The 26,618-nt window shown below is 60.2% G+C and overlaps 3 protein-coding genes across 26 annotated transcripts in view; 2 read left to right on the top strand and 1 right to left on the bottom strand.

Annotated features, from left to right (window-relative positions):
• The window catches only part of SCMH1 (Scm polycomb group protein homolog 1), a 163,761-nt gene extending 154,479 nt beyond the window's left edge, over nt 1-9,282 (top strand). For 12 of the 23 annotated variants that reach the window (XM_034650188.1, XM_034650195.1, XM_034650181.1 and 9 more), the window contains 4 exons: nt 1,139-1,333; nt 1,633-1,671; nt 7,115-7,257; nt 8,177-9,277. In XM_034650188.1, the coding sequence (XP_034506079.1) occupies nt 1,139-1,333; nt 1,633-1,671; nt 7,115-7,257; nt 8,177-8,302 (503 nt within the window). In that variant the 3' untranslated portion in view covers nt 8,303-9,277. Of the gene's footprint in view, nt 1-1,138; nt 1,334-1,632; nt 1,672-7,114; nt 7,258-7,749 lie in introns of all 23 variants that reach the window. The other 11 variants (XM_034650225.1, XM_034650204.1, XM_034650209.1 and 8 more) reach the window with 6 other exon arrangements.
• A 4,848-nt stretch (nt 9,283-14,130) lies between these two features.
• Nucleotides 14,131-26,143, top strand: SLFNL1 (schlafen like 1). 2 transcript variants are annotated; one of them, XM_034650296.1, is made up of 4 exons: nt 14,131-14,555; nt 16,206-16,676; nt 16,937-17,080; nt 26,034-26,143. In XM_034650296.1, exons 1-4 carry the CDS (start codon nt 14,169-14,171, stop codon nt 26,046-26,048), a joined length of 1,017 nt encoding a protein of 338 aa, XP_034506187.1. In that variant the 5' UTR covers nt 14,131-14,168; the 3' UTR covers nt 26,049-26,143. The 2 variants fall into 2 exon arrangements, with proteins under 2 accessions (XP_034506187.1, XP_034506180.1); XM_034650289.1 differs by lacking the exon at nt 26,034-26,143 and adding an exon at nt 17,742-18,501.
• CTPS1 (CTP synthase 1) overlaps nt 20,036-26,618 on the bottom strand; it is a 29,609-nt gene continuing 23,026 nt past the window's right edge. Inside the window, exons 13-19 of the mRNA XM_002928917.4 lie at nt 25,887-25,930; nt 24,528-24,624; nt 23,525-23,580; nt 23,333-23,429; nt 22,732-22,876; nt 22,188-22,279; nt 20,036-20,947 (exon numbers count right to left, since the gene is read on the bottom strand). Of these exons, the coding sequence (XP_002928963.1) occupies nt 22,195-22,279; nt 22,732-22,876; nt 23,333-23,429; nt 23,525-23,580; nt 24,528-24,624; nt 25,887-25,930 (524 nt within the window). The 3' untranslated portion in view covers nt 20,036-20,947; nt 22,188-22,194. The remainder of the gene's footprint in view (nt 20,948-22,187; nt 22,280-22,731; nt 22,877-23,332; nt 23,430-23,524; nt 23,581-24,527; nt 24,625-25,886; nt 25,931-26,618) is intronic.

Genomic DNA, 26,618 nt, shown 5'->3' with positions numbered 1-26,618 from the left:
CCACAGAGGTCTTACTGTGTGCCAGGCGGTGTGCGTGACTGTAGTGTTGCTCACAAGCCCGACGTGAGCCCCAAGCATTACCTACACAGCCGACCTCTAAGAAAAACCACAAAGGACGGTGGTGCGGCCCAGAACCGCAGACGCCCTCCACAGGTGGAGACGCTGTGACCAGGGCTGAGGAAATGACCCCGTGAGGGTAGAGCCTGCCTCAGGCTCTGGAGGGCTCTATCAGAAGCTGCCCGGGGGCGCCTGGGTGGCACAGCGGTTAAGCGTCTGCCTTCGGCTCAGGGCGTGATCCCGGCGTTATGGGATCGAGCCCCACATCAGGCTCCTCTGCTATGAGCCTGCTTCTTCCTCTCCCACTCCCCCTGCTTGTGTTCCCTCTCTCGCTGGCTGTCTCTATCTCTGTCGAATAAATAAATAAAATCTTTAAAAAAAAAAAAAAAAGCTGCCTGGTGCCGGGCCTCGGAAGACGGGGGCGTCCTGGGTTCTGAATGAAGAGAAAGTGGCTCTTAGAGAAGCATCTTGCCACTGAGTGCCAGAGCCAAGTTCTAACCCGATTCTGTCTCCAGGGCCCCGCTCTCGCCACTGTACACCCACGGCTTCCTTGGGGCGTTTCTGTTGACCAAGGACGGAGGGAATATAGGAGCAGACCCTTCACAGACAGGCCCTTAGCCAGGCATCAAAGAACATTTCTGAAATGTCCTGCTGGCTGAGAGGTCACTTTCTAAAGTGCCCTCATCTAAGCAAGTGCGTCTCTTATCCAGCACCCCGTCCCCAGCACCGGCATCTTGTGTATAAAGACGCAGCCTCTTCCTAAAATAGCTCTATTTGTTTTAAGGTTCTCCTTCTCCATAAAAAGCATAAGCCATCCAGACCAGAAGAAACTTCAGAGACCATCTAGTCTAAAAGGAAGAGTCTCTAAGGAGAGCTAAGGCCAGAAGAGTGGCATTGGGCTTGACCAAGGCCACCTAGTGAGAGCCAGAACCGTGGCTAGTACACAGGCCTCCTGAGATACAACCCAGGGCTCTCTCTTTTGCTGCCTCTTGCTCCCTCCAAACAGGTACCTGGGAGGCCAGCGCCCTGGCAGTCCTTCCAGGCTAGTTCCTGCTCTAACCCCGGTTTTACTGTTTTCCAGGTGAGAGCTTTGTCCTGGGGAATAGTCTGACCCGGTCTTTGGAGCCACACTCAGACTCAATGGACTCTGCCTTGAATCCCACCAACCTTGTCAGCAGCTCCCAGAACCTTCGAACCCATGGGTACCGGCCTTTGGTTCCCTCCTGCGGCCTCCCGCTAGGCAGTGCCTCAGCGGTCCGCAGGCTGTGCCCCAGGGGTAAGCTCACCCGAGCCCTGGCCCTCCCACCCTCCCTCCCTCTTCCTGCCTTCCTCAGCAAGCTCTCCTTGCCCCCGCCTGGGAGTTGCACTGGGGTCTAGACTTACATTTGTGTCTGGCTAGGCACCCGGGAGGCAACTGAAGCTCTGGGATTGGCTTGAGAATAATGGAAACTGAGAGCCAAGGGCCTACAGCCGAAGGGACAGGGAAGGACACGCCCATTCTTTATTAGCCATTTATTTGAACACCACCTGCGTTTGGCATGGGGAGGCAAAAATCAATCACTTCTTGTCCTCTAGGAGCTCACAGTCTTGTGGGAGAGATGAACACTTCAACAGGTAATTGTAAACCATCGTCTTGAGTACAGAGATATGCTTTGGGTGGTATGAAAACTGCAAGAAGGAACACCTGACCCAAGCTTGGGGTCCAGCAGAAGCTTCCTTGCGGAAGTGACACCCTGTCTGCGATGTAAAAGCCTGACCATATGAGTGGCAATACCAGGGGTAGTAGGGAGGGAGAGCTGTCCCGGAAGAGAGCACAGCAGGAACAAGGGCAAAGATGAGAACCGGTACGGAGGGTGTGCATGGAGCTGCATGCACTTTGCTATTGCTGAGCGTAAAGCGTCATCCTGGGGCTTCAAACAGAACAGCCTGGACAGGTCCAGGGTTACTTCACAGAGGACCCAAACGCCATGGTGGGGTTTAGAGTGCGTCCTGTAGGCCATGTGGAGCTGCTGAAGGCTTTGAATTAGAGGTGGGACCCAGTCAGGTGTGTGCTTTGAGTAGCTCATTGACGACTGTGTTGAGGATGCATCTGAGGAAGGACAGACCAGAGAGCCCAGTCAGGAGGCTGTAGCGCGGGCCAAACCAGAACAGATAAAGCCCTGGGCTGGGAGAGCGGTAGGAGGTTTGTAGAGGAGTGAATCTATTAAAAAACTATTCACGAGGTAGATTTAGTCAGATTTGAGGATTGTGAGAAAGGGAGCAGGGATGTCTTCTCGGTTTCTAGATGGGGTGGTAGGGGAGATGGTAGTGCCGTTCACTGAGAGAGGGGACCAACCATAGAAGAGAAAGAAGGGCAAGGAGACCATGGCACATCTAGGTGATGCCCCGTAGGCACTGGCTCTGCAGGGCTGATTCTCAGGGAGGAGGACTGGGCTGAAGACAAACGTGGGAGTCATCAGCATAAAGATGGTAGTGGAAGCAGTCAGGTGAACGGCAGCCACTTTCCGGGAGCGTGTGTGGAGAAGGAAAAGAACAACTGACTCCAAAGATGGAGTCCTGGGGACCAACAGAGTTCAGGAGGTGGGAACAGGAAGAGGATCCCAGAAGGAGCCAAAGGAGTAGTCAAACGTGAGGAAAAAGAGAATTTGATATTGTGGTGGCCAGGATTAGAGAGAGTATTTCAAGGAGAGCGCAGTGCAGCACGACAAAGGTTTGGTTGGTAAAACGAGGACTGATGACTGTCTGTGGGATGTGGTGATGAGTGGGTAACGCGCCCTCAGCAAGAGCAGCTCCAGTGGTGGCGGAAGGCAATGAGCACGCATTGCATGGCGGGGTCTTAGGGACGGCTTGAGGGGAAAAAATAGTGACCTTCAAAAGAAGGCCTTCAAGAGCAGGAGCGCACTGGGCGTGTTTATCAGCAGACAAGTTGAACCTTTCAAGAAGAAGCGATGAAGAATGTCGGAGAGGAGAGAGTAAGGTATGGCTGTGGTGGGGAGGGTTAGCGATCAAGGGCATACAAAGATGGGTCCATCTTAAGCCTTATTCTCTGAGACTGGAGGGAAGATTGATGGTGGCCATGAGTGAAAGGAGAGAGGGTCGAGTAGGGAAGGGCTTAGGGGTGCTCCCAGTGTGGACTGCTCAAGAGAAGATGGGGAAATGGAGTGAGGAGAAGGGAATGGTCTGCGGGGAACACCGAAGGCCTAGCTGTGCTTGGAGACTAGTTTGCCAGTTTGCAAGAGATGTGGTTTTCTTCTGTGGTTCTTGGAAACCTAGATGTGGGGTGAGAAAAGACTGTCTGAGAATTAAAGTTTTCTGTTGAGCTAGAAGGGCAAGAGGGCCAGGGGCAGGGGAGCATGGGAAGGAGTGATAGAACTGGGGGTCAGCCATTTGGGTCATCAGCACTGGATCCGGGCAGGCAGGGAAGGAGCACTGCTGGGACAAGGCTGAAGGGTGGGGGAGATTGTAAGTCGGATGTGCTCAGTCTCTCTGTGAGGTGATGGGTTTAGTGGACTTGGGTCCGGGGCAGTTGCAGAAATGGGAGGGTGGGGTCAGAGAAAGGGATGTTTAAAGTCTCAAGTGGATTTGTTCCAAGTGATGGCAAGAAGCAGCCAGTGGCCTTGGCAGGAGGCTTTGAAGTGGAGTGGAGGTGAAGGTCACTGGAGGCAAGGTGGCTGACTGGTGTGCCTCTGAGGGTGATGACAGGACCTGGCTGGAGCACAAGGCAGTGACCGGCGTAGCAGACAGTCTTCGTGTAACAAGGGCAGAAGCCCAGAGGTCCGCAGGCGTCGGTGACCAGGAAGAGCCGACGGCTGGGGTCACGTCTGGCCTCTGAAGAACGTGAGCTTCCGTAAGCAAGCGAATGGCCTAAAAGCAGCCCTGCAGAGACAGGAGAATGCTGCCTCCGCGCCCCCTGGTGGCCTCCCCCGGCCCCAGGCTGTGGAAGGGGAAGAAGATTCCATTGACCAGGCCTGCGGTGAAGAGAGGTGGCCTCGGGAGACAGTTTTCAGGGAGGCTGAGCGGGAGGAGGGGGTGGGGAGAGGCCGGGATACCCTGCCCTGGCCCGACCCCAGCAAGGCAGCGAGCAGCGTGGGGAGCCCTGCAGTCCAGGCAGAGCTGCGAGTTGATTCCCGGCCTCAAGTCTTGGGGGAGTCCTCTCACCTCTCAGGACCCCATAATCCCCCTGTGCCCGGGGGACATCGCGTTTCCACAGGAGTGTGACAAGGCTCAGAGGGAAGCAGGGATATGGGGTCATTTGGGAGGCTGTGAGGGAATTACTGTCCCTGCCCTGCCTCCCAAGGCCCTGTCAGCAGTGCTTCTGACTGCCGCCGCGTGCGGCTGTGGCCTCAGCCACTGTGGTCTCCGGGCCGCCTCCGCTCTCCCTCTGGAACGCGTGAGTCTGTGGGCCAGGTCACGGTCTAAATCTCTTTTGGTTCGGAAGAACCTCGTAAGGCTACGAAGGATCCCGTCTGTTTGGCGCCAGCATCGTTTCTCTCAAAGTACTTGGCTGAGTCCGCCCGCTCTTACTTCACGAACGGAGGAGGAGTAGGCATCGGTGCGTTAGCCTGGCCCCTGCCTTAGATGCGCCCCACCTGCCGTGCTCAGTCTCAGAGCGAGACCCTCTGCCTGCCCCGCTGCCTTCACCGGGAGGCGGGGAGAGTCCTGGTGTAGACCGTGTGCAGGAACCGGGAGAGGACAAGCCGGAATCAGGGCACTGACTTGGCTCCTTCCCAGCTGTGTGGTCTCGTGAAAGTCACTTCACTTCTCTGGGCCTCGGTTCCCTCATCTCTAAGGCGAAGATGTCAAGGGCTGTTTTAAGGGGCAAACAAGCTGGCGGTGGGGGTGGGGGTTCTTTTATAAGGTTCACATGCCAGACCCCCCCTCCCCACACTCACCCCTGCCACCTGGTGCGTGCCACAGCCGTCTCTTGCTTGGCCCATGGTAGCAGCGGACTGGTCTCCCTTCTGCCCTCGCCCGGAGTCTAGGTCTGTTGCCAACAGCGGGAATGGAGCGCAGTGGTGGGAAATGGAGACTTTTAGCCTTTGCAAGAGACGGCTGAAGAGCGCACCGCTCTGCTTTCATGGGTGTGTTTCAGCTCACATCTCAGCGGTGTCCCTGGCCCTTCCTGAGTGGTGAGGGTACAGACAGGAGCGAGCCAAGGTCCCTGCCTCAGGACAGACGTAGCCTGGCAGGGGAGACAGCAAGATACACAAGTAACTACGATGTGTGGTCGGTCATTCACTGAACAAACCTGTCGGAACATCTGCGGCAGACCAGGCGTCTTTTGCATGTTGGGGACTGTGAAGGGAAAAGCCTGCCCCCCCCCCGTGTGTCTCCCCTAGGCCCAGCACCCTACTTCAGGACCTCAGCCCCGACGCCCGGCGAGTGGCTTCTCCACACACCGAGCAATTGTGCCGCACCCCCGGGGGCCCTGCAACCGAACTGCACCCTGACCCTCTCTGGAGAGAGCTTCACACACACCCCCGGGGAAGGGTTCGGTCCCACCAGCCTGCCCCCCACCCACACGCCGCTTGAGACGACAATCGGAGGTCCGGGTTGTCACTGTGCTTCTGACTGGCTGTCAGTCAAGGGTTCCCACGGTCCTCTTGGTTCCCTCAGGAAAACGGTTACCTACTAGGTGACCAGCTTTTTAGGAAAGGATATAACAGGAACAGCCAGATGGAAGAGCTGCCCAGGGCAAGGCCTGTGGGAGGGCGCACGGGCTTCCACGCCCTATCCAGGGGTGCCGCTCCCCCACACCTCCAGGTGCTCTCCGAACCCCCATCTTTTTGGGGGTTTTTTTGGAACCTTCATTACATAGGAGCAATTGACGAAGTCATTGGCAACTCTCCTTCCCAGGGAGACTGGCAACCAGCCCCCATCCTTAGGGGCTTTCCAGAAGTCACCTCCTGAATATACTCAGGTGTGGCTGAAAAGGGCTTGTTATAAGTAACAAAAGACCCCTTTATTTCTCTCGCCATTTAGGAAATTCCAAGAATTTTAGGAGTTCTGTGCCAGAAACAGGACAAAGACCATATGTATGTTTCTTATCAAAAACCACAATATCTCAAGGAAATAGGGCAGAAAAGAAGAGAATACAATCAGCATAAACACGTGAAATTGTTTTAGGCAGTGATATGTGCTGGGAACAGGGGAGAGTAATTAGACTGAGAGCGGCTCTGTGGGGAATGGGGTACTTTTACTAGGACGTCAGTGAACTTCTCTGAGGAATTGATGTTTGAGATACATATTGAGAAGGAATCAGATATGGAAAGCCCTGGGAAAGGACAGAGGAGACTGAAGGTCAAAGAATAAAGCAGAGCCTATTCAAGAAGCAGAAAGAAAGCTCTTGTGTCTGGAGCAGAGCAAGGAAGGGGTGGGGGTAGGGGGTTGAGATCCGGTCAGAGGTAGGCAGGGTCACATGATGGAGTACCTTCTAGGCCGTGCACGGTGAGGAGTTCAGATCTCAGAGAGCCCAGATCCCACAGGGGAGATGGGAGGAACTGTATTGGAGCCAAGATGGACATAAAAGCTCTAAGCCGCGTGCTAAATTAACATTGAGATTCCCGGCAGCCCAGGCAAAACTCTTTTCCGCCTCTGTGCATTATCAGCTGTCGCAAAGTTAGCCACTCTCCAGGCCTTGGAAGAGGCACAGGGTATCATCCACCACTTTTTTTCTCCCTAGATTCCAAGGATTTGGCTCTAATCTTGCCCGTCTCCCAAAGTCTCTCTGGAAATGGTCCCCAGAGCCTGTGTCATCCCCTTAACTCATTGCTACCACTGACTCAAGTCCAGGCCGAACCACAGCCTTACTGTAAAATCCCTTCTGACCCTCTCCAGAATCAGATCTACTCTTAAAGGACAAAAGTTTGACTTCAGAAGAGTCTCAGACCCTCATCCCTTTGTGGAAAACCCTTCCCTCCCTCGGCCACCTCCGGCTCCTCCGCTCTGGCAGTGCTGTGAGCCTCATGCAGAGGGCCATGGGGACATGCCCAGGAGAGTGGTGGGGCGTAACAAACCAGTCCCCACCCGTTATGGCAGGTTCCCTCCTGTCCTGCAGGGTCCGATCGATACCTGGAAAGCCGGGATGCCTCTCGACTGAGTGGCCGGGACCCCTCTTCATGGACAGTGGAGGACGTGATGCAATTTGTCCGGGAAGCTGACCCTCAGCTTGGACCCCACGCTGACCTCTTTCGCAAACACGTATGTGCCCCTGTCTGACCTCTCCCGTGTCCCCTGGGAGTCTTGCTCCCGAAACCTGTAGACTCTTAAAAGTCCCCTGAAGCTGAGCACAGGAGACACCCTGAAAACACAGACAGACTCTTGGGTCTCGAGCAGCCCTCGTTGGGTTCCGAGTTCAGCCCACTCCTATAGTGTGGGTCTGACGCAGTCACATTCCTGCTGGGTGCATGGCTGGGGGGGTTCAGGCCCAGGGGAAGGACTCTCCTCTTTTCCTAGAAGTGCTCACTCTCCCATCTGCCTGCCTTGGCCTGAGAATCGGGGGCCTGGGCCCCACTTAGAGTCCTCAGCCAGATGGCTCCCGCTCTCCGGCCTCATCAGCCCCCATCTTGTCCTTGCTGTTCTGTGAACCTCCAGCCTCTCTCTTCAAGTGACCGTTTGGGTGGCCAGGCACTGCTTCTGACCCGCCTGCGGTGACCCTACTCCTGATTTGGGTGCAAACCCGTTTCCCCGCAGCCCCTGCTGCCTGGTGCTGTGCTGCCCTTTGGGCGCTCAGAACAGATCTGCTGCCTTCCATGGATCATTTTGGTCTCTCGTGCTGATGGGTTTGGGGTGCTGTTGGGTCAGCCGTAAAGATCTCACAGCTGCCCAGTGAGCGCCTGCTCTGAGCCCAGCTCACACGGGGCCCTGGGCGCTCAGGAAGGAAGAGGACTCACGGAGTAACAGTCGAGGATCGCATCGCTATGAGCCAGTCTGGGAGAGGGGACGAGTGCGTGGGGGGGCGCTCGGCGGCTGGGAGGGCGGGGACACTGCCTCAGGCAGCAGGGAAAGGACAGCAGGACAAGCTCTGGGAAGAGCACCTGCTGGGCTCGGTGGTAGGTGTGGGGAGCAGGTGGGCAGGGTGGTGCGACCAGCCCGGCGTCTGACGGCCGCTCCCCCCCAGGAGATTGACGGCAAGGCCTTGCTGCTGCTGCGCAGTGACATGATGATGAAGTACATGGGGCTGAAGCTGGGGCCCGCGCTCAAGCTCTCCTTCCACATTGACCGGCTGAGGCAGGGCAAGTTCTGAGCCGGACGCGCGGCCGACGCACCGGAGGGGTCCGCCGGAAGGGGGACCAAGCAGCCCACTGCTGGCGCCTCCGTGGGGTTCGGGGCCGCCTCAGGACTCCGGAGGCTGTGTGGCGCCCCCGCTGCTCCCCCCTCCTGCCGTGGTATGTCCTTCCATGAAGGACGGAGGAGGGGAGAGCGTGGGGCCCAGGGCTGGCGCGGCTCTTCCCTCAGCCCTGCCTTGGCTCTGAGGTCCCTCCCTATTTATTTCTCAAGCCCGGTTGGCCTCTCACTGGGCGTGTAGACTGAACACCTTTCACTTGGGCCCAGTCCCCCTGCCACCTGCTGGGCCTGGTGTGGCACCCCACTGCCCCACAGCGCCTGCCACCTCCTCACAAGAGCTCCAGACTCCAAACTCATGGTGCAAACCTCTACCTTTTTTTAAAAAAGATCTTTTCTTATTGTTTAAATCTGTTGTTTCTGGCACTCGGGAAAGCCCTCCACTTTATTCTCCTCTCGCTGCAGACACTGGGTTTCAGGCGGAGGGAGACTGCCCCGCCCTGGTCCCAGAGAGGCCTGGGCCCTTTTCAAGGACATCACCCGAGGGCGGTTTCTCTGTGGGATGGACAGATCCTTGGAGCCTTGACTGTCACTCAGCATGGGGTGGAGAGCGTTCCTGTCACCTTCCCCCCTTCCTCCACTGGGCCGTTTGCAGTGCCGGGGCCTCATCTGTGGGAATGGGAGTCCCCTGCCCCACACCGTCCCCCACAGCTCCTTGCCCTGGCTGGAACTACTGCCCAAGGAGGTTAGGCCCCATGATTTTAGGCCATGAAGGCCATGAGGTGGATGGGAGGGAAGGGTCTGCAGGCTGGAATCTGGTGGTACCTTCTCCGTTGTCCAGATGCCTCCTTTGTAAGCAAGTCAGCAGCACAGCCGCCCCCGCTGCCATCCGGACTTCTTTTATGTCAGTTTGTTTATAAATAAAAACCAATATAGATGCCAGTGTGGTTTTAATCAGTCGACAGAGCACCGAACCTGCATTGGCACAGCGCTCCCCTTTCTTGGCCCTAGTTTCCTCGTCCTTAAAGGAGGCGTGTACACCAGGTGATCCCCAAGAGTTCTGATTCCAGCAGTCCCTAAAAATCAGGCTGGCGGCCAGATGCCCCCTGGGAAGACAGCGTGGAGTCTGTTCTCTGCCCTCAGAGGGCTGCGCTCTGGTGCAGTGAGGCAGCAGGGAGCGCAGGAGCTGCGCGAAGCCGGAGCTGGAAGAGCAGTATTTGGGTCCGCAGCTCCGACAGCCTCCGTGACTGGGCTCATCCTGGTCCCCACCGTCGCGGGGGAGGAGAGACGCAGGCTCGCCCGGCTTGCATCGTACCCCTGGCGCCGACCTGGGGCCGCACGCTCCAGGCCAGGGTCACACGGCCTCTTTCTGCCGGGGCTGCGGAAGGCGTAGGGCCAGCAGCACTGTGCAGGGAAGTCTGGTAATAACGGACGCCCTCGTGTCACTGTGGCCCCGTGAACCACCCCAGGGCAGTGAGAATCCGCTAGCTAGCTTCACGGCAAAGCCATCTGATAGAGGAGGACGCGCAAGGCCCGCTCACAGGAGCCACCGAAGCCGGCATCTGGAGCCAAGCGCTCCCACACCGCGGCCAAGGTGGTGGCTCTAGTCCGTCTGTTTACCGTGAGGCTCCGGAGGGGTCATTTCCCTTCTTCGGGCCCATGCGGCTGTGAGGGTTTCAGATGAGGAGACTTCTGAGGGCCCTCCCAGCTCTCACCCTGGCTGATGCCAACATGGTGACCAATGGATGACGTCCTTTGCCCTTGGCCCCCGTGGGGTTCTCACCACGGTCGCTGTGATGCAGTCTGGGTCAGGGCTGCCGCACCAGAGCAGGACTCTGTGCTCCACAGACTCCTGGACCCTGGGGTGCAGTAGGCTGCACCGATCGTCCACAGTCGTCCCAAAGAGGGCCTTGCGGAACCGACGGTGAACTTCTGGGTGTGAGCCTTGCCCGAGAGACAGACGCAGGGACTGAGGGTAACACCAGCCCATGGAGACAGGCCAAGACACGCTGCAGGGCGGCGCCTGTGGAGCCAGTCAGCATCCCCCTCACCCACCGCCTTGTCACCAAGAGCATACAGTTTGCCAGCTTATTTGTGCGGAGTTGTTTACGTGCATTCTCTCATGGAAACCTCACCCCCGCCTCTTCCAAGTGGGAAAACTGAAGCTTGGAGAGAGTGGAGGTACTTGCCCCACAACTCCATAGCTAGTCAGGGGTGCCTGTAACACCCTTCAGGGGGCTGCTGTCCCAGCTCCTGCTGACCATTCAGACTCAAGACCCACAGGCTGCCCTGGGGGTGGCATTCACCTTGACGGCTGTCAGACAGAAACACCTGCCAACAGGACAGCGTGAAGCAGCCCTCTTCGGTGGGGAAGTCCCTGCAGAGCGCACGGCCGTCTGGGCGACAGTCCGGGCACAAGGGGATGGGACATATCAGGGAGCAGTGGGGCTCCCCTTGGCTTCGCAGCATCTTGCCCCGAGGGAGCAATAATTCCCCAGTTATACTGTAGGCATCGCTTCCAGGTCCTGCAGGGGGTGCCCCATGGAGCCTCTGCCCTCCGGCGGCCCAGGGCCGTGGCTTTTAAACAGATATTCCTATTCCCGATGATTTACAATCCAGGTTCATTCTTACCATAAGCAACATTGCCTTGAAACAGTTGACATTCCACTTTTATCTGGTTTCCAAGGAACAGAGCTAGAAAGGTAACCAAGTGTCAGATTCTGTAGGAGGGGAGAGGATTTCTTACCCCTTCACTCTTACTGCCCTAACCCCTGGGGTCAGAACTGAATGTCTTCTCAGGAGAAAGAAGAAAAAAAAAACTTTTGAAATTATTTCCCAAAGCCAAGCCACCTTGAGAGAAGCTGAAGGCCTCTGGCCGGCCCGTGCACACCAGCCGAGGTGCCGGGGAGACCACTCTGTGAACCCCAGTAGTCCAACCCCCCACAGACACTAGGAGCCCACAGCTGACCCGTCCCAGTGTAAAGACTGGGGCTGGACCCTGTCGGGGGTCGGTGGGAGTCAACAGGCAGATGCCCACGTGCCAGGGGAGGGCTCAAGACAGGCGGGAGCACCATGGGGCCCAGAGGGCAAAGACTGCGTCCACACCACTTCTCCCCTGAGTTCCCGAGTTTGCTCTCCTGACCTCTCCACACAGTGGCTGAGCTCAGTCCCCACCTCTGCCCCTGCACTCTGCTCCTCGCCTGGCCTCCCAGGCCAATTCGCACAGACACCCGTCCTTGACGTGGTTTTGGTGATCGCGGCCACGAGGCCACTAAGTGGACACTCCAGATGACAAAGAGCCATATCCGTAGCCGCCTTCCCCCCTCACCTTCGGGTCCACCGCACATTCTTCACTTCAAATTCAAGAGCTGTTTCCCTCTAGCGCAGAGTTTGTCAGGCAGGTCACGGACTTGCGGTGAGGGGATGAAGGGGCTGCTTACCCCGTAACCCAGCCCGTGTGTGCCGCTGCCGGCGGCCTGCTGGCCTGCTGCCCTGAGTAACCCAGCTGCACTGCAGGCGTGTCCGTGCTTGAAGTGCTACCGTGCAAATGTGTCGTGCTTACGGGGACCATTCTCACCCTCCCTGCGGAAGGGATGGGACTGATGTGCGTTCCACGGGCGGTGGTTAGAGGTCCCGGGGACAGATGTGATCGGGTGGCTTGAGGAGACCCCCGGTAAGAGGGGGGAGTGTGGGCAGTCAGATCAGCGTGGACGGCCTCACAAGGCCTCTCGGGAAGTGATTCGTGTTCACTGGAGGTGTTTGCGTGTTGGGTCTGTCAGGGCGTCTCTCCTGGCGGCCGTTTCTGGAAAACTCAGCACAGCTCCACACGGCCTTCGTTCCTGGGCAGCTCCAGTCCCAGCTGTGCGGCTGCCGTGAGCGGCCCGTGCTGGTCGGGTCTAGGCAGGCCTGGGGGGGGGGGCGGTGCGTGGAGAGCTCACAGCCCTCGTCCCCACTGGCTCTCCCACAGCCGCGCACCGCCACCGCTCAGAGCTCCCCCACCCCAGCTTCTCCCTCGTCCCTAAGGGAAACAACTCCCTTAGCATCCCCAGGATGGCTGCCCAGAGAAGGGGGGCAGCCCCCACGGCCGCAACAGCTTCCCCCATCTGAAGCATCTGCCTCTGCCCTCCCCGCCCCCCCCGCCCCCTCAGGACTTCCAGAAGCTGCACAGGAACGAGCTCCCTCCATCTGCATAATGAAAGCATTTATCAAAGCTCCCCCCTCCCACCCAAGAACAGATTTCTGCGTTAATAAAGGCTGCATATCACCCATGTCCTGGTCCCTGTCAAACAGCAGGTGACAGCCCTGCCCTTGGAAAGGGATGGCAGTTTCTGACCGAGTGCTCAGGGCCCTTCTGGCCAGCAACCTCCATCGCTGGCCCTGAGCAGGGCCTGCTGTCCCAGCAGCCCTGGAACCAACCGTGTGCGCCCAGATTCGGCCGGGCTGGTGGTGCTCAGTGGAGCCTGGGATCCGTGACTGAAGGGGATGGTAGGGACTGGTGGCACCAGAGGACCTGTGTGGGCACAGGAGCCAGGAGACACATTACGGAAGGCGGAGGTATGTCGTCGGCCCCAGGGCTCTGGGAGCGGTGACTTCCCAACCCTGGGCCTGAGGCCGGGGCCAGGAGGGCATTGTTCACTCCGGTGAGATCACAGAGGTGGCTGCACAGGCCCCGCCCACTTGCTCGCAGCTTCCGCGCTGGCTGCCCCATGCCAGGCCCCCAGGCCCCCCCCCCCAGCTGCTGGCCAGGGGTCAGGGGTCAGGGGTCCATGGGAGCTGAGGGCTGGCACCTCCCACGCTCCCCCAGGAACCATCAGGACATGAGGCCTCCCTCTTCCTGAAGGCTCGTTTGTCCTGAACGCCCCCACCCGGGCCGTGCTGGTCCCCAGGCCCTGACTGTCCCAAGGAGCCAATCTGAAAAGATGCAGGCCGGGGCTAGCTGCCCCGCAGAGCGGAGGCCGGGTGTGTGGGGGCGAGTGGGGGGCTGCTGTGCGCCAAAGGTGCGCCGCTCAGGCGTGAGGCCCCCGGCCTGGCGGGAGGGGCGTGCGTCAGGGCCCCGGCTCTGGCCCTCCTCACTGCGGCTCTCCGGACTCCGTCTGGACCAGGCCATGAGCCTCCTCAGATTAGCCGTAGATGTGCGAAGGCCATCTTTCTGGGGAGGGGCCGAAGCCGCCATCAGTCCGGGTGCCTCTGCTCTAAGACCCTCAGGCCCAGCCCTGACTGGCTCGAGCCTCGGGGAGGCTCACATCAGCTCGGGCCGGGCGAGGAGAAGCAGCAGAGCGGCCGCCGCCGGTCCCCAGTCCTCCGAGCCCTGGGTGACGGCTTCCTCTCCAAAGGCCCCTCGCAAAGGCTTCCCTGGGGCCCGGAGGCAGCAGTCAGCTCTGATGGGCAGGGAACCCGAAGCGTTTCCTCCTGCCTGTGGGCCGGTGGGGGGAGGACAGGTGGCCTGGGGCCCATAAAGGGATGTGACGGGCCCCTCAGACCTGAGTTCTGGGTCCCTCTGCCCCTCCCGAGGCGCGTCCCCTCGGTCTTCCCTTCTGTGGAACGGAGGCGCAGGCCCGCACGCCCTGCTGGCTGCCCCGGCGCCGTCTGGCTGCCCTCCTTCCTGTCCTAGGCCTTGGGTGGGTGGCAGGCCCCTTCGGCTGGCCCGCTACCCTCCCTCCCTCTCTCTGGCCCTGCCCAGCCCCCGCCCATCCGTGAACCTCCCGGGAGCCTCGGCTCCCCCTGAGCCCCCTGGGAGGCCGTGAGGAATCCCAGAAGCCCTTCAGAGGGAGACCTCTCCAGAGACCCCCAGGAAGAGATCACGGCGAACACAGGGGCGGCAGCCCCTCATGGAGCCCCCGGGCCAGCGGCCCCCGCAGGAGCCGCCGGGGGAAGCGTCCCCGCCTGAGGGCTCAGGCCTCGAGCCAGCACCCGGCACGCACGTTCTCCACGTGGGCCACCTGAACCCGCGGTTCTCGGTGCCTGTGCTCACCTGCCTGCTGCGGGACACGCTGGAGCGGCTGGGGCTGCCGGTGGCGCGCGAGCGCGTCGAGGTGGTGAGGCGGCCACGGAAGGCCTATGCGCTGGTGCAGGTGACCGCCCACGAGGACACGCTGGCCTCCCTCCCCCGGCGCCTGCAAACGGCCCTGGAGGAGCACCGGATCCCCACGGAGCTGACGGCCCGCGGGAAGGAGCTGGTGCTGGGCGACGGCCGGGGGCCCTCGAGCTGCCGAGAGGTAAGGGACAGCCCCCAGGCCCGCGAGGCCCGCGAGCTGCCGAGGGTAAAGCCCCCAGGCCCGCGAGCCACAGAGCCCCAGGGAGCCGGGCGTGGAGGGCCTGTGCCGGGGGGCAGGCAGCGCTGAGGGCGTGTCTTGGAGGGGCCGGGAACAGATCTGCAGCCTGGGGGGCTGCTACTCAGATGACAGAGCCTGAGGCTGGCCCGTCCGTCCACTCGGCCCCAGAAGCCCCGGCGCTTCCCGTTTGCCTCCAGCCTGGAAGCCCGTGAAGAGAGGCCAAAGCGCGGGGCCTCCTCCCCAGGTCCTTCCGCATTCCATCCTCTGGGGCCAGCCCGGGCCCTAGGGTACGCGCGTTGTCCCCTCGGCCCACCTCGTTCCTTCAGTTGACCGCCATCGGTGTCCGCTCCAGGCCAGGCGGGAAAGCTCCTCATCTCTGAGCAGAGCCAGACCCGGCTGTGGGGACAGCCTCACAGAAGAACTGAAATCCCAGCTGGGATTTAGGAAGTGGAAGGACGTTCTAGGCAGGGGACACGGGGAGGGGAATGTCCCATTTGCAGAAGGGCAAGCCATTAGGTGGCCCTGGAGCAACAGCTGCAGGCTGCCGAGGAGCTAGGAAGAAAGCCGGGCCAGAGGGCAGGGCCCAGGCCCCGAGGGGGCCGCAAGACCACAGCAGAGTGCGGGCCGGGGAGGGAGCATCGACTCAGTGCAGCTGAGGCTGGGCACTCCGTGAGACAGGTGGTCTTGGTTTCCCTTTTTTGGGGGATGAAAACTCTGCGGTGTTTCAGTTGTTCCAGAACTGAGCAGCTCTGTGAGCCTGACTTCACGTTGGTGTGACACTTGCCTCATGGTTCCGATAAACTGTCTTCTCTGGGAGCCGCGGGGCTGGTAGGGATGTGCCCCTCACCACCGTGCCCCAGCCCCCACTGCGCTGCCGGCCCCAGAAACCACTGCTGGAGACCGGGAGGCAGCAAGGAGCCAGGGACAGCAGCAGAGAACCCAGTAGGGGAGGAGTGAGAGTCGTCCTGCCTCCAGGGTCAGCGAGGAGGGGGGATGGGATGGGAGGAGCCTGGAGGTAGGGAGGCCGCGATGAGGCCCAGACTGGGCCCAGACTGGGCCAATGGCCCTGAGCCCTGGAACAGAGCAGAAACCATGGAAGGGGTTTCCTGGAAGGGCTGAAGGAGGGCTGAGATTCAGGAGGACTGGTCAGTGGTCCAGAAAGCAATAGGCATTTCAGGGAGACCAGGAAAGGGGCGGGTTTCTGGGGACCCCCCCATCCATTCAGAGACCAGCCACGGGGGACGTCAGGGTGCTGAGCCGTCTCCAGGAGTAATCTGGCCCTGGGCCGCAGAGGCCTGTCTGTCACTGAGCGGGAAGACACTGGCCACAGCAGCTCCAGCTCCCAGCCCAGGAAGGAGAGCTCGTCGTACCCACCATGCATCCCACAGCCCAGCAGGAAGGAGCAGTGGCGGTTCAAACCCTTGCCTCAGCGGCTTTCCCGCACTGGCTACAGGACGGTGGGCAGAATTAGGCCCCTCTGCCTGGGAGGGGGCATCAGGATGCCTGAGCGGCTGGGCCCCAGGCAGAAGGAGGTGTCCCGTCCCTCTCGCCACCAGCCTCAGGGCTCCTGACTCTCACCCCTCGCCCCAGCAGGAGGAGGACAGCAGCCCGAGCCCCCGTCCCAACCCCAGACCCGCCCACAGCACCCCAGTGAGGGTCCCGCAGAGGCCCAGGGGCCAACCCGGGGGCACGCGCTCCGACAGCGCCATCGCGCACCAGGAGATCCTGGGCCAGGAGCGCCTCTTCCAGGGCACCTTCCTGGGCAACGAGACGCGCGGCGTGGAGTTCAAGCGCGGCGGTGGCGAGTACCTGAGCCTGGCCTTCAAGCACCACCTGCGACGTTACGTGTGCGCCTTCCTCAACAGCGAGGGCGGCAGCCTGTTCGTGGGCGTCGAGGACAGCGGCCTGGTGCAGGGCGTCCCCTGCGGCCACCGCGACGAGGACCGCGTGCGCCTGCTGGTGGACTCCATCCTGCAGGGCTTCCAGCCCCAGGTCTTCCCCGACGCCTACTCGCTCTCCTTCATCCCGGTGGTCAGCGCCTCTGCCCCCAGCACGCCCCTCAAGGTGAGCCGCCGCCAGGAAGGTCTCCGGGTCTGTCTTGTCCCCGCACTCAACGAGGGCCAGCCGGCCTCTACTCTGCTGAGCTGGGCTGCTTCGGGACAGGGGCCAAGGGGACCGGGAAGAGTGATGGGAGGAGAGGCTGGGAGTCCCCCGCCCCCCGGCTCCCAACCCCCGCCCAGGCTGCCCCAGGAGCCCCCAGGAGTGAGCGAGGCGGGATGGCGGGGGCTGCAGTGCCTGCCAGAGTCGCTGTCGCCCTCACCAAGGTGATCCGCCTGAGCGTGCACGCCCCCAGGGCCCAGGCCGAGCCGCAGCTCTACGAGACCGACCAGGGGGAGGTGTTCCTGCGGCGGGACGGGAGCATCCAGGGCCCGCTGTCCGGCCACGCCATCCAGGAGTGGTGCAGGCAGGTGAGCGGCCGGGGTGGGGACCCTCGTGCGCAGGCCGGGGACGAGCCACCACCCCCCACCGCCCCCCGGTGCTCTGTCACCCGCGAGAACAGGGAAGGGGCTGGATTGAAGGAACCCCACTCATTCCGTGTTCCCCATCATGTGGCTGGGCGAGCCGGGGGAGGGGCATATGGAGAAGGTTGAAGACCACCCCAAAGACTGTAGTGCATCTGGGGGGAGACCCTTACGATGAGCGGGCAGTTAGTGCTGGACAGAGTCCCAAAAAAAAGCCTTTTCGAGGGCAACATCAGGTGGCAGAGAAGCAGAGCAGGGCAGGCGCTGCAGGTGAGAGAGAAGGACGTGGCCGGGCGGCCACCAACCCAGGTCTGCCCCTGGAGCCTGGAGAGGCTCCAGAGAGTGGGTCAGCCCGGGCTCTGGGATGCTGGCAGGCCTCGGCGCAGGCGGCTTCCCTCAAGACCCAGGGCTGGCTCGCCAGGGCTGGCGTCGCGGCTAGGGACCGGGCTCCCACCTCGTGGGGCCTGTGTGGCTCCTCGTGGCCTCGAGTAGCGCCCCCTCCCCCCGCCCCCCCACCCCAGGCCCTCCTCCTTCGGTTCAATCGTGGGCGGAGGGGCCCAGCCCCGGGCGTTCCCCGTGTGGACCTCTGGCTCCGTGGCGCCCGCAGAAGTGGGCGGCCGAGCTGAGCAAGCTGGAGCAGAGGCTGCAGGTGCTGACGGCGGAGAAGGAGCAGCTCCAGCAGCAGCTGCAGCAGCGCGCGCCCGCCTCCTGCACCTGCTGTGTCCTGTGAGCGCCTGGCGGGCGGGCGGCGCGGGGAGGCCGGCTGTACCGGCAGATGCGGGACTTCCTACCTGAGCCCACGTCCTCCCGGGAAAACCCATCTGGGCTGCTCGGAGGTGGACGGCAGAGCGTCCGTCCTCGCTCCTTCAACCGCCCGTGCGCGGGCTTCAATCCTGAGCCAACCGCCGTCTATGGAGCTGAGACACTGCTCTTAGCCTGATTCCCCAGGCACCTTCCAGAAGGAACTGGTGAACACTCGTCCGGAGCCATCTTCGGGCCGAGCTGTAAGGGACTGCCCTGCTTCCTCACATGCTCATTTTGCCCAGTCTGGGGTCTCCGACTCCAGCAGCGAGACAGGCCAGAAAGGAACGTGTCCTCCTGGGAAAGTCCTTCTGCTGATGGCTAGGCACACTCCGCCACAGTGGCTATGGGGCAGACAGGCCACCCTGCAGCCCCCGCCCTGGGCTCTCTGGAATTGTGATTGTCAAAGCTCTTGAATAAATTACATGCACCTGGGGCAAGGATGGTTCTTTCTAGGTTGCTCGGTCAGCCAGCTGGACGCAGCTGAGCCCTGAGACCACGCCCAGCCCACCTGTCCAGGAGGCGGAGCCAGCCAGCGGCTCCTCCCACCCCGAGCTGTGGGGCCATGACCATGAAGGTGGCGATCCATTCCAGCTCGGCCTTAAAGACCAGGTCGCACGCTCGGAGTAGACAGAGCAGCCCCTGCTGCATCAGCCAGGAGACCCCCCACCCCCCGCGCCGGGCTCAGCAGCTGGGACTTGCTCTTCCCACTTACCAAACACGCTAATAAGGGAGGCCTGGCTCATGACACGTTACCTACCCAACTCCTGCCCCTCTTCCGTGGGGCTCCTCGGTCACCCAAACACAGGGCCTGAACCAAGTTTACAAGGCTCCCTGAGAGCCCCACAGAGGATGTGCTGCTCAGAAGTCAGAGAGGAGGCATCCGGGAGCAGCTGCCACGGGCCCAGCACAGGCTACATGCTGGTCCAGGCAGCACGAGCCTCAGAAGTGCCCTTCCTGGGACACAGCCCATGGCCACAAAGAGAAGGTGCAGCCGTGGCGTGAGCTGCTCCAGGCTGCTAAGCACCGGCATGGAGCAGCTGGGTTGAAGTGCTACGGTCCCCACTGCCACAGCCCGGGTGGCAGGGCTGGTCAGGCTCTACCAGTCCTGGAAAGCCAGCCGGCGTCCTTCTCCACAAAGGTTATCCAAGTGGCCAGCACTTATCAACGGGTCGGCTGAGGCCCCGGGAACACGGGAACCATCCCACACCCAACTGAGTCCTGTCGCAGGAAGCACTGCTGTCACCACTGAGCACATCAGAGCCCTGTTTGGGGAATGGCTCTTACAAAAATGACTCAAGACTGTCTGATGAGACCGCCAAGTGGGAACAGTGGTTAGAATCCCGCCCCATCAGCCACACTCAAAGTTCCAAGACAAGCATGAGGATCTCTGTAAGCGACACATTTTAGCTTGGTCCGCGAGAAACGGAGACAAAGGCGGCGCGGTTGCTCTCGCTTGGTCAGGACGGGAACCCTAGCTTCAGGTTTCTCTCACGTCAGTGAGGAAAGGCAGCTGAGAAGCAACCCAGCCTGAGCCTCGTGTCAGACTGTACGGGGGAGCCAGCTCACGAGGCGGGGGGCTGAGCAGAGGGTGGGTGGGGACCCATGGCAGCAACAGGCCACAAGGAGTGTAGTCAGTACCGCTAATTTCACTCCGGAGGAGAAACCACTCAGGACACTGCCCTGGACGCGGAAGGCCGAGGAGCGGGAGGACCAGCGGCGGATAAAGCCGTCCTGCTGGCTGACAGCGGCTGTCTGCTGCTCCCTGGTCACACGCAAGGTGCCCCATCCACGCCCGCAGAGGGAAGGGCCCCCATAAATTACCCGGCCCATCCCCTTTCCCCAGATCAAACAGCACCCACGCTTCTTGGCATCTCTGCGTGCTGGGAACCTAAATTTGAAGGCTTGGGGGGGAAATTCTGGTTTCCCACCAAAAAGAAAGGCTCCTCTCAGTTTTTACGCAGACGGTCAGCTCATCCACGTAAGGCCGCCCCACCGGAGGACAGCCAGGTGCTGACCACTGAGGTGACACCGGCGCACGCGGGACCGCACTCAGACATTGCCCACCCAGCCGCGACAGGAAGAGCACGACACAACAAGTGTGGCTCGTTCTGCGTTCTTTATTTCTTAAGTTAGAGTATACACGGAGTCTTAGCCAGAGGACAGCGGGCACGCGGCGGTGCCTATGATTACACCACGTTAAGAAAATAGCTTTTCAGATTGCATTTCAACTGCAGTAACACCGTTCTGGAAGGAAAAACTCCCCTCGGGCAAAGCTGTCTATATGGGAGAGGCTTTGAGAGGCAGTTTCCCCAAAAGATTCGTTTTTTTTTTTTTTTAAGCAACCCCTTGATGCAAGGAGTACTTCCCAGCTCCAGGGAGGGACACGCGGCCAGAGGACAGGGACTCTGAAACCGCACTCCGGAGAGACCGACTGCTCGCCATTCCATGTGACACCAAACGGGCCGTTCCCTTCGGCCACCGCGTCCCTGCCGCCGTGGGCAGTGGGAGGCCCCGCAGAGCGAGCGGTGCCGAGGCCGTTCCGGTTTCGCCACTCCGGGTGGCAGGCAGTGCCCTGGGGTTACCAGCACCAAGTGTCGTCAGCCCTCGCTAACATGATCCCTCCGCGCTCGGCCCACAGGACACACGCCTTGTGGTCTAGGCATTCCAGGGGAAGCAACGGGCTACACACGTCCTCCACGAGGACGGGAGGTAGTTGGACAAACGAGGTGATCGATGGGCACTCCCCTGGCGCGTGTGTCATCCACCCCCCGCCCAGAGGACCCCCTCCTCGGTGGAGCCCGGCGGGGACCACGTGGGGTGTCGACACGGGGTGGCACTGGGGAGGGGCCGACACACAGGATGGGACATGCGAGTCACAGAGTCTTCCAAATACCTTTCCCCCGTAATAAAATAATCTTAATAAAAACATAATTTAAAGGAAGTGTCAAAAGCTGAGTGTAAAATCAAAGCTTGTAAACTCTCACAGTCCGAAGGCTCCCTTGAATCGCCCTGTTTGAAAACAAACACACACATGAGAGCGGTTACAGGACGCGCTCGCGAGCGGGGGAGAGTTAGCAGCCGGCTGCGACAGCGGATCAGCTGCGACAGCGGACCGGCCGCTCCCCGTGACGACCAGTAGCAGGAACCCGACGGGGGTTCCTTCGTAAACCCTGCACGATCCCACCCTTTCCAGAACTTACGAGGCTTCTTCCTCCACCCCAGCACGAGCCTTCTGGCCAGTGCCCCCCGCCTCCCCGGAGAGCCTGCGGCAGGGAGATTCCAGACTTAACCCACAGCCAGCCCCCGACTGAACCTCTGCTTTCGCTCTGGGGCAGCGTCTCAGACGGGCAGGCAGCCCGCGGCCAACCGGAGAGATGGAGTAGACCAGGCCGGGCGGCTGGGCGTCCGGGGCGGGAGGGCACCGCTGCGCGCCCATGAGACCACCCCGCGCAGCCCAGAGGCCTCTGCGGTGAACGCAAGGTGTGCAGGGCTCAGGGGGCCGCCCGCCCATGCCGCGCAGCGGGAGCTCTCCCCCCGTGCTGGGGCCCCCACCTACGGGACCGCAGCACACCCCTGGTTCTCCTTTCGGGCCCCACGGATTCCTGACCCCCCCAAGCCCCTCCTGATGCTCCCCCCAGCAGGCGGTGAACACAGTTCACTCGGTTATCAGAGTAACACTGAGTATAACTTACGGCAGGGCCCGCAGCCACCCCACGTCATAAACCTACAAACCCCGTCACCGGAAAGGCCGACATTCCAAGTTTGCCCGATAATTGTTCAGATTTCAAAGGATTTCCAGAATAAGCAGCAATCAACATAAGTGTTGAATGTTGTGTCAATTTTAAAGCACTTCCTGGCGAAAGCCTGAGTTTGCAAACGTGCCCATTTTGTCACACTGGGCACCACCTTCAAGATCGCCAAGTTTATGGCTCCATGAGATAACAGGGTCTGGGAGCCCAGTTCCCCCAGATCTGGTCAGACTGGCACCTGAATGTCACCATCGGCGACAAGACAACTGCCCAGCGGCTGGTGTCCCCTCCGCCCCGCACTGGAGACCCCAAGGCCCTGGGGACACTGACGTGGTCGCTGAAAGGGGCCTCGCCTACCTGGTGCCCACACTGACCTTACCACTTACATTCTCTGGCAGAGAAAATCCTCGCCACCAAACTTTCATGATATCTTACAATTCTAGTGTTACCACCATTAAAACAAAGAAAGGAAGATACTAGAGCTGAGAAACGCCACTTACGTTACCATCAGTCGTGATTTATTGACGGGAACTTCAATTCGGTGATTTCAGAGTCGGGGGAGCTGCTTCCGCTCCTGTCACTGTAGGTGTCCCTGTGGAATTCGGATGGTTTATTCATCGTCTCCCACCACAGACCCGCTCTCCTTCTCTGGTTTCCTAGCCACCATCACCACAGGACCCTTGTCCACACACAGCGGGAATCAGGGAGGCGCTACTCAGCCTGATGTATTTGGCACGGGCTGTAGAGGAATTCTCCTCTTCTAGTTAGAAAAGATAAACGTTCGGTACATACTTCACTCAGAGTGAGTGACTAGTTCCAGAGAAAGGTAGCAGCGAGGCGGGGATCCAGCGGGGCTGTGGCCACCAGCGCAGGAAAGCCAGCACCCCAGGGACCGCAGGGCCCAGATGCCACAGTGAGGGCCCGGCCCCCGTGCCAGGGGAAGGTCCGGCAGCACACACGCAGCCCGAGGGGACCCCAGGGAGGAGAGCAGGCTGGCTGAGACGAGCTGGGGACCCCCGACGGACTAGAGAAGAGTGACCGCACCTGGGCGAGAGCCTGCAGCCTTTCTGGAGGTAATGCGGGAGCCTCCCCACGGAGGCCAGCAGGAGGCCAAAGTACGGAGGCGAAGGCTTGATGGGCCTGGACAGGAACTCAGGGTGGTACTGAACCCCAACAAAGAATGGATGATCTGAAACAGAAACGCAAAAGCAGCACTTTCGTCGTGTGCAAATAACACAGAAGAGCAAACGCTGTCAGAGGTTTCACGTTTCTACAGTCCCTACAGTTATCTAAAAACAGCGTCTTAATCAGAACCTGAGTGAAGGCAGCCACAAAGCTGGGGGAGCAGACGCCCTGGCCCCACACGCTGTCGCCTGCTGGCTGACGGGACCTCCTGTCCAGGGTTCCCACCTGGCCGGCCCTGCTCCCCGGCTTCCTCAGATCAGAAGTGGGGCTCAAGGACCAAGGGTGAGCTCTCGTTCTAGAGAATAAGGACCAAGGCCAGAGTGCAGTGCTGCCCGCGGGAGGATGGGCTCCCCGGGGCTCCGGGCACCTGTTCCCAAGGGCACCCCCCGCAGGGCAGGGCTGTTCCCTCCGCCGCCCGGTCAGCGCTCCCAGCCCCCACCCACGGCCGCCCCGTGCTCACCCTCCAGCTCCACGATCTCCATCCTCTCTCCCCCAACGTCCTGGCCCACGAACTTCAGGCCTTGCTCTTCCAAACACTTCTTCAGGACTGGATTCACCTGCGGACACGGCAAGAGTAAGCCTCTCAGCTTGCTGCGTTTCCAGAGTCGCCGGAGGGACAAAAGTTGAAAGGTCACTAAGCTCAACTCCTCACCTCAAATCTGTGGCGGTGCCTCTCTTCCAGGTAATCTGGATCTCCGTAGAGCTTCCCTGGCGAAAGAAAGCACACTGAGGCAAGAATTCTGATGCACGAAAGAATCCACTCAGAACCACATCCCGCTTCCCAGTGTACTTTCTACGGCGACGCGGCCCGGCCCTCTGAAGGCCGCACTCGGGCTCTCCCGCCAACCCCGGCCACCTGCCCGCAGCAGCGCAGTGGAGACTTGCTCCCGAGCTCTGACTTTTTGACCACGCCAGGAACAACCGTCACAGAGACAGGCATTTCCATCCCACCCCGCCAAACGCATGATTACTGCGGTACAAAGCACTTTCCGCTGGAAACTGCCCTGGAAAACACAGCAGGACGCAGTGAACAGCTGAACCGAGAAAGACCCTTCCAGAGCTACAGAGGTGGCCCTGGGGGGAGCTGTGCAGTTAAGTCACGGTCAGCAGAGCGCCTCGGCACCAGCGCTGCCCGGTTACCTACTCAAGGGATTCAAACGATGACAGCCACGAGGGGCCCTGCTTATATAAAGTCAGAATTCTCCCTGTGAGCAAGAGAGCGAGACTGACTGAAGTCATTCTCAATATTTCCCTCCCCCAATTTTCCCTAAATCTTTAGCGCCTATTACTGCTTTAACTGCCTTTCTGTGGGACAGCACGTGCCAACATCGGCGGTTAAATCCGGTTCACCGCAACGGCCTAGGGAAAGGACTGCGGTGGACGGCCCCTCACTGCCTCCTTCCGGTGAGCCCCCCGCAGCCAGACCCCCAGCCCCCGAGCGCACTGTCTGAGGGCTTTTCCAAGAGCCACGTGGCTTCTCGGCTATTACCGCGCATGCGCCCTAACAGAACGTGAGTAGGAAGGGAAAAAAGAACTCGAAAGCAAGAACAAAACCAAAAATGCCGGCCTGGCTCTTCGGAGCCCCAGCAGCAGCCCGAGACGTGCGTCCTGGACGTGCCGTGCTGGAGGCAGGCCGGCGGGGGGGCAGCTCTTACTCATGACTGAGTTCTTGGTCTGGAACAGGGTTCTCCTCTTGCCCAGCCTCATGGTGCCGCCCATCTGCCCAGGGTTGTGTTCCGGCATGTCTATGACCTGCAGGGTTCAAAACACAGACACGCACTGCCACACTCTGCTTCCGCTAGCAGACGCTGCGTGGGGTGACGAGGGCCTGGGAGAAGCTCGAACCCCCAGCCATTGCTCGGAGGAGACGCTCGCCGCTGGGGGAAGGCCTTCCTCTCATCATTCATAACCTGTGCTGGGCAGGGATTTAAGCCGCCCGCCTGTCGTCCTGACTGCAGGAACACACAGCTGCCCCCACCCTTGGCCATGGCTGCCCCCAGTGCTTGGGATCGTGAGGGCTGCTGGGCCACAGCACGTTCTGGAGACTAACGCAGCAGCATGGACGCGAGACAGGATAGGGTACAACACACGTCTCCTCCGCTGGACTGATGTGCTGCTCAGAAGAAAGGGATGCTTCTCAGGGCTACCGTGTCCCGGCCGGAGCGCGGTGAACGTGTGGGCCGCAGAGAGGCCGAGGCCCCCGAGCAGCGACAGCCCAGCACACTGCTCAGTCCCAGGCTCCTCTGAGCACCTCCTGGCCTCCAGGACCATCTCTGGGCCCTGCTTTCCCACCACTGTGAGGACACACCCTTCAAACCCTTCACTTCTCCCCTCCTGAGCTCGTCACCTGAGCAAAGTCAGTTTCAAGTCAACAGGAGAAAAGTGATGCTGTTTAAATGCCCTGAGATCAAGAGCTTGTCCGCCTTGTTTATCACAGCATCTCTGGTATCGAGAACACGCCTGTCAACCCCCGGGCGGGAGATACAAAGATGGATAAAGGTGCTGTCCCTCCCCAGGAGCCACATTCCTCTGACGGGAGCCATCCCACGGGGGATGTGGGCCTCCACGAGCGTTAGTTACCCTTACACACGTCAGCACCATATCCCGCAGGTCTTGAGTAACATGCCCGTCTCCCCGGGTGGTCGGGGAGGCAATGGACGAGTATCTCTAAGGTGGTGAGGACAGCGCCTGGCGCACAGTAGGGGCCCACGTCAGGGTTTCCTGTCAGCAGTGTTACTCCTGGGGGCTAAGGGGCTGGAGAATTGTTCTAACCAGGAACCACCCTGGTTGGCTGGGGTGATACCTGTCTGAAACATTTTCTGCAGCAAACTGGGAAGAGCAGTGAGAAATTAAATAATGAAAAACAAAAGTTCCTCCCATCCAGTCAGTCTGAGGGTTCCATGGACGGACCCCGTGGTCTCCGTCCTGTGTCTGAGCACTGAGCACCGAGCGCTCTCGTGAATGCCCCCTCCACGCCCTTCTATGCCCTGGTGAGGTTCAAACACTGGACTCACCACAGGATGACTGGTCTTAGGGTCAAACTCTGTAGAATTGGCGTCTGAAAAATTCAAATACTTATGTTATGAAAAGTTACAAACAACACTGATTATTTTCAAGTGTCATTCCTAAGCTCTAAACTACGATTTCTCTCCCCAATTCAGTTGACCGTTCAGTGATTCGAACGAAAGCCAGTGGAAACATGACTATACGAAGTACTCAATGCACGCACAGTGTTGCCCATCCGTGAGCTCTCTGGAAGCCACGCTGCACGCAAAGGGGAAAGTGAAACCAGTGGCAGGACCTCATCTTTAGATGGCGCCTCCTTACAACAGTCCGTCCACTGTTGTCCCAACTGTCCCCCTCTCGTGTCAGAGTGTGTCTCTCCAGGACGGACAACACACTTCTCTCACCCTCGGCACCTTCTGCATGGCCCTGCCCAACCGCCTGGCACAGCAGCTCAATCGGGAACTCACTGATCTCGACACCCTTCCTCTCCCTTACTGAATTTATGGTCTAGCCATAAGCAAAACCACTAAAGACTAAACGGAAAAGAACCCAGTTCCTGGTCCAGCCCGGGGCCCTGTGTGCACCCCCCTAGGCCTAACCAGGGCCAGGTCCCAGCTGAAAGTAAGCTCGTCACCAGGTCACCCACCCACCTAGGGACCCGAGTGCGTGACCCATCGTGGCTGAGAGAGGGTCCGAGGGCCCAGAGGGCCAGGTCTAGGCTGGTGGGTGGCTCAGACAGC

The sequence above is a fragment of the Ailuropoda melanoleuca genome, chromosome 2 (genome assembly GCF_002007445.2).
Source record: "Ailuropoda melanoleuca isolate Jingjing chromosome 2, ASM200744v2, whole genome shotgun sequence".
Classification (NCBI taxonomy): domain Eukaryota; kingdom Metazoa; phylum Chordata; class Mammalia; order Carnivora; family Ursidae; genus Ailuropoda; species Ailuropoda melanoleuca.
Note: the sequence above shows the minus strand (reverse complement) of the source record. Positions and strands in the feature narration are given on the sequence as shown.

Bases quoted from the DNA above. Each gene is read 5' to 3' on its own strand.
- SLFNL1 (XM_034650289.1), top strand. From the start codon at position 14,169: ATGGAGCCCCCGGGCCAGCGGCCCCCGCAGGAGCCGCCGGGGGAAGCG. The intron at 14,556-16,205 runs GTAAGGGACAGC...TCGCCCCAGCAG, and splicing joins GGCCCTCGAGCTGCCGAGAG to GAGGAGGACAGCAGCCCGAG. The intron at 16,677-16,936 runs GTGAGCCGCCGC...GCCCTCACCAAG, and splicing joins CCCCCAGCACGCCCCTCAAG to GTGATCCGCCTGAGCGTGCA.